At 33.8% G+C, this 19,690-nt stretch overlaps 2 protein-coding genes across 2 annotated transcripts in view; one reads left to right on the top strand and one right to left on the bottom strand.

The window, feature by feature from the left end:
- LOC117117792 (exportin-4-like) overlaps window positions 1–19,690 on the top strand; it is a 33,290-nt gene that overhangs the window by 1,188 nt on the left and 12,412 nt on the right. Inside the window, exons 2-10 of the mRNA XM_033262254.1 lie at window positions 2,163–2,268; window positions 2,955–3,096; window positions 4,309–4,444; window positions 5,284–5,400; window positions 5,964–6,120; window positions 7,219–7,331; window positions 7,845–8,002; window positions 8,936–9,113; window positions 16,064–16,240. Of these exons, the coding sequence (XP_033118145.1) occupies window positions 2,163–2,268; window positions 2,955–3,096; window positions 4,309–4,444; window positions 5,284–5,400; window positions 5,964–6,120; window positions 7,219–7,331; window positions 7,845–8,002; window positions 8,936–9,113; window positions 16,064–16,240 (1,284 nt within the window). The remainder of the gene's footprint in view (window positions 1–2,162; window positions 2,269–2,954; window positions 3,097–4,308; window positions 4,445–5,283; window positions 5,401–5,963; window positions 6,121–7,218; window positions 7,332–7,844; window positions 8,003–8,935; window positions 9,114–16,063; window positions 16,241–19,690) is intronic.
- LOC117117794 lies at window positions 12,163–15,253 on the bottom strand. Its single transcript, XM_033262257.1, has one exon. The coding sequence runs from the start codon at window positions 14,759–14,761 to the stop codon at window positions 12,875–12,877; it is 1,887 nt and encodes a 628-aa protein (XP_033118148.1). The 5' UTR covers window positions 14,762–15,253; the 3' UTR covers window positions 12,163–12,874.

Genomic DNA, 19,690 nt, shown 5'->3' on the forward strand with positions numbered 1-19,690 from the left:
ATTCAATATTTCGACATTAATTATGTCATCATCAGGAAATCATTCCTAATTAATAATAATTAATGTCGAAATATTGAATCCCAACACGATGGCCTGTATTTTAATACTTGGAGTATGTATTATACTTTCTTATATGTACGTTTCATTCCAGAAAAAAGTGATTGGTTACCGTATTTAAAATATCTTATACACTAACACGATTATATAAGTGGGCCATATAAAAATGGTAGTTATTAATGATAAATCAAATTTATCATATTTATCATATAAACTGAATTATATATTTTTTATTCTACATATTTATTTTTGGTTTTCAGGTATGTTCAAGTTCTTAAAGGATCCCTTTTATTAACTGTTCTCCATTCATAGCTTCGTCAGGTCTGGCACCACCACCAAGCAAGTTCCTCTGGTCTTCGTGGTCATGTCTGCCTGGAAGATGGTTGATTATTGGTTTAGCAGTATATTAATCAACATATTAAAATGCAACTATGTAAATCGTATCAATAATATTAACATAAACATCGATAGATGCTATATAAAAATCATAAAATCCATTGGTTTGATTATCAGCATAATAACATAATAATGTTAAATCATAAGTATTAGTATTATTAACTTGCAAAAAAACATTATTAACTAACACAAACGTAATAAAATCCAATGTTTTCCCACAAGAAATCATGGATACAGTAGCAATAGATTACAATAGGGAGATTATTGTTAACCACACACACATAGCATACGCACAGCTCTGTGCCTATTTGGCGTTCCATACAAATACATTACGGCCGAACAAGTGTACGGCCGAACCGGACGTCATCCGACTAGCCTATAACTGGCCTATGATTTTTCCTTTTTTTTTAAAATACCATAGTAGAAGACATGCCTTGTGGCCTAGTGTACTGTAATGTAGGCCTAGCTAGTGCATTAAGATGGCGAGAGTTATTTAAGAAAGCCAAGTCGACCAATCAGCGCATAGGGATTTTGATCACTTCGCCGTATGCATATGGTAATGGTACTGTAATGGTTGGAGACTTATATAGCGCATAATACATGGTCTCTATGCGCTCGGGACTAGATGTTGCACTTTACAATAACTTTCTCCTCCCCTAAGGGTCACTTCATGTCTTCAGCAGCCAGTAAACTGGCGGACTTTCATCTGTCCACGACAGGGGCCGAATGAACCAGTACACCGGGGTAGCCCCCTACTCATCTCGAAAGATGTACTGGGTTCTTTAAAGTGCACATGAGCATTTGTGTACACTGGGCCTACGGTTTATAGTCCTTATCCGAGAAGACTTGTTCTACCACCAGAACTATAGGAGCGAGCCGGCCGCGTACCCGTGCCGATATTGTTGGCTATGATCTTGGTGCCCCTGCTTTAACCGCTCGGCCATTTGGCTCGCTCCAAATGGCCGAGCATAGCCACAAAACATTTTTTATTTGGTTTAGCCTTGCATGTAAATTTAAATTTTATAATAATTATTCTGTTCATGTTCAGTATTCTCTTGTCATACAATTTGAAAAAAAAATGTAAAAAATCTTGACAAACATAATTATTACTATAACATTTATGACAGCTAATAATATACCCAGACTATATAGTAAGGCCTCCCATGGGAATGTATAAATTTGGCCTAGAAATTTGTCTGCGCATTTCGGAAAATAAGGGCCGATTTCTGCGCAGATTTTGCCTCAAATTAGGCTTTGTCCTAATCTTAATATAAGATATACATATTGCACAGTCAAAACACAAAAATACTATTCTATTTGAGAGCAACAAAATACCTTACCATACAAAATACCTCATTTTGAATCGGGTCGTGTGTGGCTAATCCCCCCCAGCCCCCTTTTTTTTTTTTATTAAACTTTAAGGGGTTACAAAAGTACTATTTTATATGCTATGAAATACTTTTACCTAGGACTGATACATAGCCTAAACTACTTCACAGCCAATCAACAATGCAAGTTGGGGTATCTAATGGCCAAACCGCCTTCACATTAGTACATAGACATGATTTATTACTTTATTTTGATTATATTTTTTTTTTCATGTTTGTCAATTTAAATAATTTTAAACTGTAATGTAGGGCGTAATAGGAAACTGTTGTGCAGTACCAGCAGTATTGTTTTTCATGGAATTTATCTTTTTCTTCCTGCAGGCACCACCTCAGGCAGTTACCCATGACCAACGTCACGCAGCTGAAGAGATCATTCTCTCTTTCCGAAAGTCTAACAACTCCTTGAGTGTTTGCAGACATATATTTGGTTAGTGACAGAGTACTATATAAATATATAAGATATAAAAATTTAAGTGAGTTATATAATTATATGATGGGCTGTACAGTGGGTCTGTGTTTGTGTAGGAAATAAAATGTATACTGTTGATCAACTTAAAAAGGACGGAACCTTATCAGTACTGTAATCCTCTCTGTAGATACATAGTTTGCTGATCGTCTCTAAAACTTATTCCAATAATTAATCTATAAAATTGATTTATGGTATTTTTAGAATAAAAATACCATAAATCAATTTTATGGTATTTTTAGAATAAAAATAAATCAATTTTATGGTATTTTTAGAATAAAAATACCATAAAATTGATTTATGGTATTTTTAGAATAAAAATACCACAAAATTTATTTATGGTATTTTTATTCTAAAAATACCATAAATCAATTTTATGGTATTTTTAGAATAAAAATGGCCATAAGTGCTCTATTAAGTAAAAATTACTTTTTGTAATAGAGGGAGGGAGGGCAGCCAAAATTTTACTAATGTTTCAATTTTTTGTACTTACATTGTACACAAATAGTTAGAGAGAGTACTCTATCATTTTATATACTTTGCATTTCTATTTTTAATTTATGGATTAATTTGAAAATTACCAATTATTGTTTTTTTTTTTTTTTTTTTTTTTTTTTTTTAAAGCCTTTTTTTTTTTTTATATATAGAGCACAGTAAACATGATTATGTTTTATTCCAAGCTGCAACTACAATTAAAGACACTGTCGTGAGGAATTGGAAAGACTTGGATAAAAATGAGATTGAATCAATTCGATCCTTTCTGCTTCACTTTGTTACAGGAAAAGTCAGGTATCCACTGGATATGTAATTGGAATCTCATTAAACAGCAATTAGGCTTTTTATTAGTCTCCCCAATCAAGTACATTTTAGATAATCGAAAAGCACCAGTGGTGGATCCAGGAATTCAAAATAGAGTGGGGCTGGGGGGGACTTTCACAAATGGAGGGACTAGACCACTTCAGCCCCACCATGGTTGGGGCTTAGGTAAGAAAATTTATGATTATGGCACCTCTAGTTGGCCTGAAATGGCACTCTCAGACTTAAATTTGAAAATAATTTTTTTTTTTTCTATTTTAAAAATAATTTTGAGAAATTTAGTGGGGGATGGGGGGGTGACAGCAATTGGCCACTGAGCACCTCCCTCAAATAAGTTTGGCTTTGGCTGCACCATGTGCTGCGATACTGAAGATGTTGAAAGTGCCTTCACTCAGAGGTGATAGTCATTTTATAGATATCATGGTTTGTTAATGTTATTGTTTTATGATATTTTAATCTTTAATTGAAGAGCAAAATATATGTGATCTACTTCGTGAGTACTGGATAAACCGAGTTTCCTCTCCCAAATGAGAACACCCCTCAAAAAATCATTGAAACCATTGATTTGTGTAACTGTTTATGAATTATCAAACACCATAAATAACTGATTTCACACAGATTGAATACTGTCATACTGATTGGGTTACGGGTGTCGTACAACAAATGGTACAATTTTAATAGTTTCATCATTATAAGCACCATTCTAGAATAAGTGCCTCTCAAATAGGAGCCATATTGAAACCTTAAAAAATGTTGTTAGCACCACATTGTTTATTAGGTCATTTAGGGTTGCCCTAAGTAAGCTACTGCAATTGCCAGTGTTGTACATTTTGTTATTTGAGTTTTAGAATCTGTGTCCAACACATTGTACTGCATACTTTACAGTATCAGTTAAATAAGAAAAGCTTGTTGTGTCAACTTAGCAAATATGACCAAGGAAATAAGCCCCTCCAATTAAAGACCACTTTTTTGTGGTCCCAAGTCAACAAATGTCTTTTATCTTTATTATTCTAGTTAGAGACCAAAGCTGCGAAAGCCCATGAAACCCCGGTCACAAAAGTGGTCTTTAATTAGAGGAAGACCTGTATAAGTAGGATTTAGTCGCATCTAACATTTTTAAGTTAGATTGTCCCTTCATCAGAGCATACAGTATCAAGCCTTTTATGACCTACAATTTTGATTTAGTTTACAGAGTTATGTCCGTGAACAAGTGCTCCAAGCTGTTGCAGTCATCTTCAAACGTGGAACATTAGATGGAAAGAATCGACATCAACTTATGGAAGATGTCACTCAAATGGTTGCTAGTGGAAATCCTCAAATGGTAGATATTTTTTTTATTGCCATTCCGGTCATTCATATATATATATATATATATATATATATATATATATACTCTCTCTTATACACATCTATATGCAATTTTCCCTGTTGGATCAAAAATAGTTATTCGTCTGTCCAGATAACATAATTTTGACGCCAATCCCAATATTGTGGTCTAAAAAAAGCACAATTTTGGGCCATACTAAGCCATAAAAACACTCCCCATCAACCCTACCATTTATTTATTTTGTGACCCTGGCAAAGCCTCTTGGTTCAGACTCACTTGTTGGACTCCTGTCGGCAAATTTCTGGTTAACCAGATTCCTAATCAGGTTCTGTGTTTTCTAAAGATAATAATGTATTGTTTAATAACATGATTATCTTGTTTATATTTAAGCTGCACAGGTTATGTGTTGGTTTATTAATGTTCCTTCTTCTTTGTGATATAAACAATTATTTTATGCTTGTCAAATATTCCCATTAAACCAGACAAAAAAAAATTAGGAAAACTGATATCAACAAAAGCATACACTACAATTGGAAAATGTTCTGTTACAATTGTTGGGTATAACAGTGTGGACAAATATACGATGACATAATGTTAATCATGAAAAAAAAAACACTCAAAAGCACATTTATATAAAACTACTTTTAGCTTATATTATTGTTTTTATTACTTGATTTTTGTTCCTAATTTTATCTGTTTTGTTGATGATGGTAATAATAATACAGGAATTTGATGTTTTAGTATAGTTAGGTCAGATTGATGATGATGCTTTTTCTCACCCTCTGTTCATCCATAAGTTGAATGTTGAAGTAATATCTTATTATCTTTTTCAGCAAACCATTGCTTGCTCTGTTTTGTCAGCCTTATTGAATGAGTTTTCAAGTTCCGCTCGTGCTAGTGACATGGGGCTCAACTGGGAATTCCACACAACCTGCAAGAGAAATTTTGAGGTAAGAATAACAAGTCAATTTGATGATACCTTTAATCAGCACATGCGTGATGATCAATTTATGCAGCACCTTACATCCATACATAGCTATGTCATCCAATAAACCGCATGGTCTCCATGCCAACCAAGGAATCACCTGGTCTTTACCTCCTTCCATGAGCAAGTTGGTGCAACTGAAAAAATACTGTCTGATCATGGTAGGTGCCAGGGGCGGATTTAGAGAGGGGCCGGCCTGGCCCTGTTCCCCCCTCCCCTTTTTGGGAGGTAAAAAAAAGAAAAAAAATGATAGCCCAGAATGCCTCAAATGTTATGTGCAGGTTTCTAGAACACAAAAATTTTGTGGGGGCATGGCCCCGGACCCCCTAGGACAGTGTTGTCTCGAACGGCCCAACTTTTAAAATCTGACGCTGGCCAGCTTTGAACTGGTGTCTTCAGCACAAAAAGAACAATACCCCCCAGCCAACTGCTCAGTCCTTAGCAGTAAACCTTAGTCTTACTGTTATTACCTTTCTTGTAATTAACATTAAACTTCCATCAATTTATTCTTTGTATTTTGTTCTAAAGACCAATGATTTGAAGCAGATCTTTATGCTAGCTGTACAGCTACTGCACCAGTATAGTAGTTTACCTGACCAGCAGAACCCAGAAAGGAAGGCAGTATTCAGCAGATTTCTCAACATCTCCGAGCAGATACTCTGTTGGGACTTCAGTAACATTCGTCATATCCTTTAAAACTACTTAAATCAAGAACTGAATCATTTTGTGTTTTTTGTGAAAAATTTAGCTATTTCATTTCAGGGTTTAAAGTGATCTTTGCGTTTTTAAAAGATTAAAACCTTTTTCAAATTTTGAAAATGATGAGGCTTGTCAAGGGTCCTAAGTGGGAAGAAGCCACTTCTGGGAGATCTGTTTTAATTAGCTTTCTTATACACATGTAACTTTATTTCGCTGTGCATGGTGATACCCACCACCTGCTGACATCTGGGAGGCAATTGATATACAGTAGTAAAAAGATGTAATTATTATAATGAATTTGCAGGAGATGGGTTAGTTTACAAGCCCATAGGCAGAATTTTTAAAGGGGGTTCTAATTTTTCACAAAAGGGCACTTTGAGTCCTTATCCACCCCAGCCCTACCATGGCTGGGGTAAATTTTAAACATATAACACCTCAGATACTCGGAAATGACAGTAAAAATGCCAAATTTCAAATATTTCAAACAATTTCCATGCAAATGGTACTTTTTAACAGTAATTTAAAAGGGCATTTCTTGAAAAGGGGGATTCTTTTGAACTCCTCGAAACCTCCTGGCTACAGGCTTGCTTTATGGGTGGTCTTTGCTTTCTTTCGGGGAGGCCATCTCAATTTTTTTGGGACTCCCACAGCTTGCAGGAGATTTGGGACTCTTGGCATGTTACACAGGATAATTAACGTAACTTCACTGAGCTGAGAAATGTCACACTTGGGCTGCAAACTTGTATATGACATGAAAATTGACCCAAAGTATGAAAAAGATAATAAACCAGTGATATATGTTATTTTATTGATGGCTCTAGTGCGACATGTTACAAGATACAAGATATTTTTTTGACATGCAAACAAGCAAATTCTTTTTTTTTAAGTACAAGACTATGATTCAATTGTATGCATTTCTACAACAAAAGTTTAAAGTGTTTATACATGACATACTGTATTGCCGAACATATTTAAAATTTTAACATAATTAAACATACATTTCCTGAAGTTACTGTACAAAAATACATTTTTAAAAAATTTACATTATTATACAATAATAGTAGCTTTCCTTAGCATTAGACACCAGCCAGACGTAACATGATTGTGTCAACTGACATCCTAATTCAGTTCTTTAAACCGGACAGGAGTTGGCGGCAGACTGTGTTGGACAAGAAGCTTGTGGAACACTTCTTTCAGGTAAGCCAGTTGAAAAACAATGCAACACATTGATAATGCTAATGATACAATTAAGAGCACACATTTTCAGCCAGAAAACGAGGGAAAATATATTATTTAACGCTACGTCCAACCCCTATTCATTGGACATCCCTATTAAGGGGACACTGTATTGGTCCTGAAGGTGTCTCCTTAATTGGGGCTCTACTGTAATTGATAACTAGATAATGCTTTTCACAACAACTGTATATATTATACTTTGTTTTGTCCAAGTCCAGCTGACCATAATGTGTGAGAAAGCCAATTTTAAAAGCTGGTATCTTAAAGCATGGACTTTAGTTTCATGTTTACCATTTATATATTATATTACATAAAAATATTTATTTATAAGCCAATCAAGAACCCTTAAATTTAGCATAGGTCTTTAATATAAGTGACCTGTTGACCGGGCCCTGATTGTAAATGTCGGTGTGCTTGGGAACACAGCAATTTTTTGTCATTATAAAATTTGAGATTTTATTTCTGTTTTGACAGATTCATGGTCTTGTGCGACAGTATCCTGAATTATGCCATCATGCCATGCAGTGTCTTGTGCAACTTGCGTCACTGAGTGGTGGTATCTTTCAGACAGAAGAACAACGCCAGACTTACTTCACTGGTTACATCCAGTGCTTCCTACTCATGCTCTCCAGGTAATAAGAAATACTATCATTTAGTTGCAATTGTGTTGCTGTGGTGGTTGATTTCTGTTTTGGTCATAAGATGCAAGTAATTCCATACTTGTTTAACCATTTTATATATACGTTTAGCAATTTACATTTCTTACTCTTTTTATTTTGTGTATATATTTAATATGTTTAATCATATTTATATATTTATTTTTTTAATGTTGACAATGACATGTATCAATTTCCAAACATTTTGAAGAATAATGATAATATGCCTAACACCCTATGAACAATTTGGAGACCACTCTATAGTGATCTATTACGCTATTTGGTAATTGGGTTGAATTGTAAATCATCCAGTCGAGTCAGATGGTTGAGCAACCAACCATTAACCTACAACCATAATATCGGCGCTGGTTTGAGTGGCATGCTCGTCTATGGTTATGGTGGTGGAAAAGTCTTCTCGGATAAAGACTATAAAACATAGTCTTAGTGTACACAATTGGTTCATATGCACTTTAAAGGAACCCAGTACATCTTCCGATCCGAGTAGGGGATTACCCCGGTGTACTGGTCCATACAGCTCGTTATCCTGTGGTTATGGATCGTTAGTTCCTTTGCAGGATACACCTATGTAAACGTAAATAATAGTAATAATAATAAATTTATGTAAACATAATCCATTTCTTTATATATTGTTTGTGTTTGCCTGAATTTGTTGATGTTGTTTTGTACATCCTGATAAAATAAATTAAATGCTGTGGGGTGTTGTGTAGTAATTAGCAGACTTAAACAACAATACAATTAGACTTCACTAAAATGCAAAGCTGATGAAACTGTTGCTACATATATTTTAGTGTATTCGGTAAGAAAACATAACATACCCTTGATGAGATCGTGGCATATTTAACATAATGAAAATCTTTTTTCTTTCCTTTGAATTTGTCTTTTATTTAGCATTGGTGATATTAATAGCTATGAAGCAGTCGGACTGGCAAGCATCGCAAGTCGTCTGATTGCAGTCTACCCGATTTCCCTGATGGTTTGTCTTCCACCGGACCTTTTGTCTTCTTTCATAAGAAGTCTCTCAACTCTAACAACATACTTTGGAAGACAGGCAGCATTAGAGGAAGCGGTAAGTTGCTAAACAATGGTTGAACAGTTGCTGTTAATATTTAACATATAGAGAGAGCCCTCTGTTGACCTAACTATTGGAATTTCTTTTCATGAACCTCAATGTACAGCAAATAAGTTATACACAAGATCATCTCTTTTTTCGCAATGTTTGAGAAAATAGAATTTTTAGATTATCATTTGCTGGCAGAAATGCACTATATTTAATGTTTTCAAATAGATGCACCCGTGTATTGTTTATTATTTTATAACAGTAAAACATTTTTGAAGTGTACAGATATTAGAATACGCAACAAATAATCCAATAATCAGAAACTGTTCTAGTACAACCTTGTTGCATCAACACGTTCTTCAAACTATCAGTAAAAAAGGTCATTTCTTGATAGGCATTATTTTTTTGCATTTTTTTGCTCATTTCCTTAATGATTTGATGTGTAAAACTTCAGTAGCAGCTGCGTGTGTTCTTTTGTGCTAGCACAGCAACATACCTAAACCACGTTGTAACAGCAAGTCACTAGCTTGTGACATGTGGCCTTATATGATTAATTATATGATATTTAATTATAGTCAGGTATGCTTGAAAGTGCCACAAACTATAAATGCAGGCATGATTGATTGATTGATAGATCGATTGATGAATTTACAGCCATTTTAGGGGCGTAGGCCGGTTTTGGTCTGTAGGCTTTGCAAAATAGCAAAAATTGAGAATGCAGAACAAAATCCCTATTCCAATAAAAACTTAATGATCATTTTTTTTAGTATTTTAACCAACTTTAAGCGAAACTAATTTGCTATCATGAGGGGGGTGCGTCCACACCTCCAGCCTATGTCCATGCATTTTAATAATAGTATAGACACTGCAATTCTGAACCATAATATGTAACCATGACTTTTAGTGGTGCAATTCTTGTTGAATGTGACTTATGCATTTATTATGTAGATCTGTGTGATGAGTCACTAGTGCGACTCCAACCTCCCATGGGAGCAGTTGTTTTTGGGTCGAGCAAGTATTCATGCCAACTTCAAATGTATGTGGGACGTATCAATGATATACAAACTGCAATGATTATGGTGATGATAATTGTTAATAAAGGTGATGATGATATTGATTATGCTACTTATATAATGATGATAATGCATGTAATGTCGATTGAAAAAAGAGGATGGTGTTATTATCATGTAGGCTTGAGGGCCAATGTGGTGATTATAAGATGCAGCTTATAGAATACTCCAGGGAGCTAAGAATGTGTTCCCCAGGGTGCTGAAAATGTGTTCCCCAGGCAAGTTGCAATAACTAGGGTAATTTGATTGGACCTTCGGATTATGTGCTTGAAAATGTCAAGGATTATTTATTATTGAAAAAACAACATGATACTTTTGAAATTTAAGTAAGAGTGACATTATTATTAGTATTTTTTATTATTGTTATTGTTTTATATTATTACTACTGTATTGCTATTGCTCTTCATTTTTTTTTTCAATTTGTATTTTCATATATTATTAATTGTTTACATATTTTTTATTAACATGAACAGTTTGAAAATGAGTTGTTAAAAAAAGTAAAGTTTAGTCTTTAGTTATGGATGCATAAAATAATAAATACTGTCATTATTGTATTAATGTACAGGTACTTTATTATTTTATCATTATCCTGATCCAAAATCTATTTATTCATTTATATAATTGAATCGTGATATAACTTGATAGTCTGGCGAATTGTAACTATACTTGAATAAGTCTAGTTTCCGCCTCTTGCTCGTGATGCCTCTTCGTCTAGGGCATTCTGTCTCGAATAAAGAAACCAGATTAAACCGGTTCCATGTCTGTGGATTTCACATGTAAGCTGTCATTGCTAACTAAAATCAGTTAAGAAGAAGGTGATGACCATTTATGATTCTGCATGAAAAATATCAAGTAGTGCAGTAGCCAAATAGTAGTGGTAATGTTGTTGTTAGTTGATAAAAGTAATATTTTGGGTTGGATATTAAGTAGGGTACCAAATCCATCATTCCACAATTCCTCCATATAACAGTCTTATCTACAGTATTTGTGTTTCAATCAAATCTGTGGTATTAATATATGGCACCGACTTCAGGGTTGAAATATTATTGTAAATTATCTATAGGCAAGGCTGTTTTTAAAGTTTACGAAACTCTATTTTTGAAAGATGGAATTTTGTTTTCTTATTTCACATAATGTTTTTACCAAAAGCATCTAGAAGTTTACCAAACTTTATTTTTGAAAGATGGAAATTTGTTTTCTTATTTCACATAATGTTTTTTTTTTTAAAGCACTTCGGCACACATGAGAAAAAGAAAGTGAATTAAAATATATTTCACAACAATGTGTGTGCTAACAGCCAAATTACTTTGATTATTACTTTTTTGATTTTCAAAATCTTTATTTAAGCAGTAAGGGGGTTCCAAAACCAGGACGTTTAATTGTTTAAAGGTTTTTTTGCAAACGTATGAAAAACGTTTTTCGCCTTAGCATCATCAAGCAAGCAATCAATGTGTAGCATCAACAAGCAAGCAAGCTGTGTGATCATTGTAGTAGTAAGCATATGCAAGCTAAACTAGTGTGATGTTTCACCAAGTAGCAAGCAATGTATACCATACTACAGAATATAAAAACACTCCCAAATTTGATGCAGTGGTTGCTAAATGTGATACAAATTTCACCATGAAAGCTCTCCAAGGCTAAGCTGGTTTAAAAAATGTTCTTTGCTGATAAGTCTTACACAGGATGCACAGGCTCACGGCTCACTACTCCCAGGGACTTTGCATCAGCTGTGACCTGCAAAACGAAAGATTCTAATTGGCTGACATTGCAGGTCACTTCCATACTCAAAATAATCTTCATAACTAGCGCTTTATGTGGAAAAAAATTGAAAAGTGTATGTTTTTATGGTGATATAATTTACACCATGTTTTCTCTTCGAATTTGAATTCCCATTTGAGTAGAAGGTGATAAATTACCTATAATGACTACAAGACTCTTGTTTACTACAAGAACGTAAAGATGTAGGAAAAAACAAAATCAACAATAGGTTTTTAAAGGTCTTCCTATTTTAATATTTCAAAGTAGGCAAGGTCACCCCCAATACCTATCCACCCCTTACATTTACACTATTTTTTTTTAATCCTAAAAATGTACACCATAATAGAAACTTTTTATGAGGTATCATGGAATCATTTGCATAAACTTTAACCTAATTTACATATGCAAATCTTGACACCTGTTAGCCTACTTAATCTACTATAGAACCAGATTCATATGATATTTAAAGCTACATAATGCCACTTGCCTCCCATTTGTTCCTAAAGGAGCACAGCTCCTGGTTATAATTTTTTTTCTTTCTATTTTATATATTTTTTTTAATTTGTATACATTTTTTTTATTTTTATATATTTTGCTTTTAAAATGTATCAATATATCCCATTGTTTAATTGCACCTGTGCAATTATAATCAATATTAACCTTCACCCAATAAACTTATTACACATTTCTGATTAACTCAATGAAGACTCTCTCCTGTGCTTTTATTACTTAGTATACACATCCCGTCTTACGATTACTAATTCATTTGCTGTTCTGATCCTAGTTTCACTAGTTATACTCTAGTCTATTTCTGTCATATAGTTTTACTATTTTGCTTCTAAGTACTTCACACACCTTTCACATTGCATAGTTTTAATATGTCATATCCTATACAGTTTCCATACTTTAATCATTAATATAACATTAAGAAAAGTTTCATTATCAATAACTAATAAGGAAGGGATCATCTTCATTATCATAGTCAACATTTGCGTATTGTTTGGGTTTTCTAAGCTTTTCCCCAGTGGAGTGTCTTCTATGTTTCTTTGTACCCATAGTTTGAGATGCAGACTGATCTTTATGTAAAAAGGGATTTTTACTAGATGCTGTGCTATTTGTTCTACCCGGGTACTTTGGTGCCGGAAGATCATATCTTTGTTGGTACTGTGGGGCTGGTAGATCAGATCTTTCTGGGTACTTTGGCGCTGGGTCATCAGATCTTTCAGGATATTTCGGAGCTGGAACATCAAGTCTTTCGGGGTATTTTGGTGCAGGAGTATCATACCTTCCGGGATACTTCGGCACCGGCGGATCATTGGGAATCATGTAGAAGCTCTCAGATTCTTCTGTCTTGCCCGGTACCTTCAGAGCATTATTAGGTTTGCGATCATTGTTGTCATTTGAGGAGTGTAAGACAATGTGCAAGGTTGCGTTTGGTTGACTGGTGTTATGTGTGTGTAATAAACTGTTACGGTTACTAATGTTATCTAGGTCATCAGTAGCAGCATACAGATGTGCCATCTCATCGTGATTAACTATACTAGCCTGCTGATTGCGGTGCGAATAATTGACCTCCCGGTAGCCACTGCTGCTACTTCTAGAACTGCCACTTATTGACGGTATCGACTGTTTCTGGTTTGTTCGACACTTTCTGATGATCTTTGGGGTACAGAAAAGAGCTATTATTAATAGAGCAAGGAAGGCTATCCCACCAGCATTGAGTAGAATCACCAAAAAGAAACCTCTTTTTTCATTTGGATCCAAGGATAAAAACGAGTTCTCTGGGGTTTCAGTTGGTGTTGCAGCTGTACTTTGGAACTTTGTTCCCACTAGCATTCTAGGTATCTTAATATCTTTAACATTAATCTTTGCCTCAGCATAGGCCAGCAATTGGTAGGGTGTTTTAAGTTCGCAGCGTACGCTCGCAAGATCTAACGACTTTTTTATATTTCCTATATAAATAGTTTTATGGTTCATACTTAGTTTGATGTCTCTGGTATCAGTTAGAACAGAATTGCCATTAATTTTCCAAAATATTTCAGACTTGTAGGATAGGGGTTTGTCTGTCAGGTGACTACATGTAAAGCTTATACTACCGCCCTCTAACGTGAACGCTTCCCTTGGTTTAATACGTATCTCAGCATGGTGTTGGATGCGAAGTGGTCCAATCTTGCACATTGTTACTTTCCTAATTGCCGGACTTGTGGCTTTGCATACAAATACGGCACCTTTGTCTTCTGCAGTGATTGTTCTGTAGTACGTATTTTTGGGGAATACTCCAACTTCATAGATACCGGGTAATGTTGTATTTCCTAACGTCCATTCCAATTTTGCAGCAGGCTTGCCCCCAAACGATTCGCAGATAAAGGAGATGTTTTGTCCTATGATGATCTCGGTCTGGGGTGGTGTTGTCAAACATGTTGGTTGGTTCGCATCTGGTGGTGCTAATATCGTCAAACGTGCAATTATTGAGTACGTCCATTTTTGAGTAATCAGCGAGTAACATCCACAGTTATACTTGCCATCATCGTCCACGCTTAAATCTTGTATTTCCAAATTAAATTCCCCTTTGCTCACATTACCGGTTATAGAATAATGTTCAATGCCTTTACCAACGTTCGTGAAAACATTTAAGCCCTCGCTAATGTATTCCTGCCTGTCAACGCGGTACCAATAAATGCTACATTTCTTTGTATCATTAACACGGCAATTCAGTACAACCGTTTCTCCTTGTAACCGTGTCATTGACTGTGGGTGCTCCAGAATATACGCATAATTTGATATCATTAGTACACTAAGGAAGAGCGTAACAAGTATAGTCCGATCCATTGTAAGTTTGTACAGCAAAGTATTAAGTTTTAAAAACTTTTGATGACAAAAAATGAAATAAGAATCCACAAGAGTGTTTAATTTTTCCAATTAAATTAATTTGTCGAAAAAACATAAACAATATTCAGTAGTACTACTATTGTAGTCTAATTCATGTAGCGAAAGATCCATAAAATTTGTAGAATTCTCCTTCATCAGCTGCTTAGGTACTGGAACAAAAATTTAGCTGAAGTTGAAATTATTTACTTTCCCGAAGAATGTTACATTATGGATACTAAAATAGATGCTCAGTAGAATCAGTTATCTACAGCAGTGCTCTAAAACATTTCAACTTCCTGTCTAAACTTTTATTATAAGTTGGAGTGAAAGGTGTCCGAACTCTTAAAAAAAAGCGTCCTACCCAATTCTGCAAATCACTTTCCAGTAAAGCGTATCAGATGACTAAAATATTGGAAATACTGAAAGTAATGGTACAGGAAAAAAATTGGCAGGCAGTTGAATGAAACACTAACGAGAATAAATTAAACTTCCTGTACAAAAGTACAAATGGAATGCTTCATTCTTTTATGGGGATGATTCTTTTTTCATTATAGAACAGAAATTTTGCTTTCTTTTTATGGATTAAAGAAGATTGTTTATAAACATTTCATTTTTTAATTTGAACACTTTTAGGAAAAACCTAAATATTAGAATGAATTGTGTTTTTTGGATATTTTTTTTTTCAATATTGATTTTGAGATGGTTCATTCCTATTTTGGTATTTTGGATTGACTTCAAAGTTGCAAATCAACTGACTCATCTCACTATCCTGTAATAATCTCCTCCCTATTTTTCCAAATTGTTTAATGTTTAATATTATTGTTATTGTTTTATTATACTATTAATGTTTTTGAGGACCCACAATGGAAATAAGTTTGAACTTTTTTTGTGTGTTATCCTTTGAATTCTGTTTTATCATGTTGTTGTCAGCAAAAAGCTTGCTGTCGAGCCTGGGATTTACAACATCAGTGGAAGGGCATTTCTACAGCAATTGCTGTTGGTGCAGTGGGGAAATTAGAACCCTGATATTTGTACAAGTTCTTAATAAAGTCAATCGATCAATTCATCAATCAATCAATAAATAAATACTATCAATAATACTTTTAATGTTTTGTACTGTTAGTGGTGAATTATACTCTTTTATTTTAATAATAGTAATGTTATCATTAGTCATTAAAGTGCTATCAACTTGTTAGTTTACAGCTGCTGTATGTTGTTATATAATTATTTTTACATACTTTTTATATTTATGTTTTATTTTAGATGCACAAAGATGATATGCTACACCAAGAGGCGTTTGACCTGTTATTAGATTGTTGGACCACTTTAGTGGTGGATACCCATCACTTTCCCAAGGGCTACTTCAGACCATATGCAACAGAAATCTACAACTGCTACTTACAATGCCACCTTGCCGCCCCTGATGGCACAAGAAACCAGGTAGATAGTGATCTTGCTATACTGGGCTTATTTTGTAATGGGATTATTATAGACATAATACCAAAATCTCAACATGCTTAGCTTTTTATGTGGAAATAAGTTTGAACTTTTTTTGTGTTATCCTTTGAATTCTGTTTTATCATGTTGTTGTATTGTATTCAGGGTTTGAATTTCATCAAAACAAAATGCTCCATCAACAAATAGTTGCTGTGGTCTATGGCTTTACTGCAGCAATTTATTCTTTTTCTACAGCAACAAGCTTGGTAAATTGTTTTGAGGATACTGTAGGCCTATTCTATAAATGTAATTGTATAATCCATTGCTAGGCCTGGCTCAGGCAACTCAACAGCAAAAAGCTTGCTGTCGAGCCTGGGATTTACAACATCAGTGGAAGGGCATTTCTACAGCAATTGCTGTTGGTGCAGTGGGGAAATTAGAACCCTGATATTTGTACAAGTTCTTAATAAAGTCAATCGATCAATTCATCAATCAATCAATAAATAAATACTATCAATAATACTTTTAATGTTTTGTACTGTTAGTGGTGAATTATACTCTTTTATTTTAATAATAGTAATGTTATCATTAGTCATTAAAGTGCTATCAACTTGTTAGTTTACAGCTGCTGTATGTTGTTATATAATTATTTTTACATACTTTTTATATTTATGTTTTATTTTAGATGCACAAAGATGATATGCTACACCAAGAGGCGTTTGACCTGTTATTAGATTGTTGGACCACTTTAGTGGTGGATACCCATCACTTTCCCAAGGGCTACTTCAGACCATATGCAACAGAAATTTACAACTGCTACTTACAATGCCACCTTGCCGCCCCTGATGGCACAAGAAACCAGGTAGATAGTGATCTTGCTATACTGGGCTTATTTTGTAATGGGATTATTATAGACATAATACCAAAATCTCAACATGCTTAGCTTTTTATGACTCGTATTATTTTGTATCAAAGAGAGAAAAACAAACTCTAGAATTTACCAAATAATGCAGGACCAAAGTATTTCAAGATTCTTTGCATTCTGCAACTACAGATTGAATTTAAAAAAAAAATCAGGACTGGAAAAAACCCAGAAAACATTTTAATCAAAATCAATAGTTCATACTTAAATGAAATGGAAAAATGAATTTAATAACACAATATATTAAGATGTTCAGTTCATTAATTAACTTCATAAACTACAGCAAAGGGCTATTCGTGTGGTGTTATGTATATTGCAACAAATTTGCCGAAGGAATTAAGTATTTTTCATTGTATCTGTAAACAGCATTGCTTGTGACAAACAGTAGTGAGAACAGATTAGTATTATTAGACTTCAGTAAAATCTTGACAAAGACAGAGTACATAGGTCACAACACCTGTGACTCAGCCTATTCAGGTGCAGCTCGACCAGTGCGTTTTTATATGCTGTATACCCAAAACAAACCTACCAAAGTATTTAACATACTCAATTGAAATCGTTTAGAAATCAGCAGCCCTGTATTATACTTTTAGTTTGTGAATTATGTATAAATTAAATAAAAATTAATCTTGATTTAAATTAAAATAATATCCAGTTCCACTGTTTTACTAATCCTTTTATGGTGTGTTTTGAATGTTAAAGGCATGTGTACACTATGGCGATAAAGATCAACAATAAAAAGCTAAAAAGCAATTGTTCATGTAGAAAATAAAAGAAATAAGAGAAGTTTTCGAACCAGCACAATTCGATAATGATTTATTGTGTATACGATACAAAAATAATTTCACAAATCAAATCAAATGATATCATAATCATGGGAAAACGATAAAAACTTAATAGTAAAAACAATTTGATCGTTTTCCTATGATTATTACGTCATTTGTTTTGATTTGTGAAAATATGTTTTTTATCGTATACACGATAAATCGTTAACGAATGGTGCTGGTGTAAAACTTCTCTTATGTGCAATTGCTTTTTAGCATTTTAACGTTGATGTTATCGTCATAGTATAAACATGCCTTAAACATCTTGAATTTACTAAGTCCACTTGTTGCCTGAATATATTTAGAATTTGACAGACATCCTGTAACCAATCAGTGTTGTCATAAGCACGCAATGGCATTGGCATAGTGAACAGTAGCAGACCATTATAGACAACATAATGAACTATTAAGCAATGATTTCCTTTTTCACTGAATGAAACTGTTGACAAATTCCCGATCAACAATGTTATAAATTCCCAGCTAAACTCTCTCAAAATCCCATAAAAAATAACCCTGAAAAGTCTCTTCAAATACCCTTCGACATAATCTCCTAATGTAAACCTTGATAAGTCCTTGATAAAACCCCCTGACATACCATTGATAAACTCCCTTACAAACCATGTGAATAGGCACCCATTCCGTAATGGCTTGTCATAACCAACATGATCTTCTAACTTCTAACTTAAAATATTTAAATTTGTATGTTTAATATTATTATAGTTGGTATTAATTATGTTTTATTGATAAGATTAAATATAGTTTTATATGAGTATGGTAACTCTGATGAATGAGCAATGTGAGGCCATAAGTGATAAACAATATTGTTTTTAAGAGGCTCCCCTAGATATCAGGTGGCCTACTGCCAGGCTCAGCTTGAAGGCTTATCCCTCTTAAGATAAAGTTGAAATAAAAATTTTAAAAAAAGGATGAATCCCATAAACATGCTCTGAATATTTCATTAAAAATTGCCCTGATGATTTCTCTTGGGGGGAAAAAAACACTAATAAACACGGTGACAAATACTCTTATACAATTTACTAAGAAATACCCAGGCACCCACGCTTACAGACTCTCCTTGAAAGATGGCTGGCATTTTATTGAAAACTGGTGCTTCTTTAATTGCCCTTATAATTTGATTATAGATCTTAGATAGTTTTCTATAATTGCAAGTTAATAATAGCTAAGTTGCCTTGAATGCCATAGGTTTTGAGAAAGCTTGTCATAATACTTCCTCGTCGTGTCAACTATCATTTTTATATCATCTTGTATCTTTATCATCTTCCTCATACTTCCCTTTCTCACATCTTCATCATATTGGTATTTTTTATTCTGAATTTTACTTTTATACAATTTTATTATATATTATTGTAACTTTTTATCATCATCCTTTATATAATATAGATGCTATATGATATTATTTTTATAAGGTTTGGTGGTGGTTCACACAATTGCTGCAGGGTTTTAGCTCTAGAAAACTAAGGGTGGATGATAGGTATTTTAATAATAATAATAAATTTATTCTTATATAGCACAAAATGCAAGAAACCTCTAAGCGCTTTACAATGAAAGGAAAAACCAGATCAAAATAAAAGAAAAATGATTACAACAGTGAAGGAAATCAGGTTAACATTATGAATGAATATTTATTTATTTTATTTTAATCTATTTTATTTATTGATTTATTTATTTTATTTTTATTTATTTATT

This window comes from Anneissia japonica, unplaced genomic scaffold (genome assembly GCF_011630105.1).
Source record: "Anneissia japonica isolate Jap-2015-1 unplaced genomic scaffold, ASM1163010v1 scaffold234_len1672027_cov178, whole genome shotgun sequence".
NCBI classification, from domain to species: Eukaryota; Metazoa; Echinodermata; class Crinoidea; order Comatulida; family Comatulidae; genus Anneissia; species Anneissia japonica.

What these genes read in the sequence shown, in the direction of transcription:
- LOC117117794 (XM_033262257.1), bottom strand. Translation starts at nt 14,761, where the DNA reads ATGGATCGGACTATACTTGTTACGCTCTTCCTTAGTGTACTAATGATA.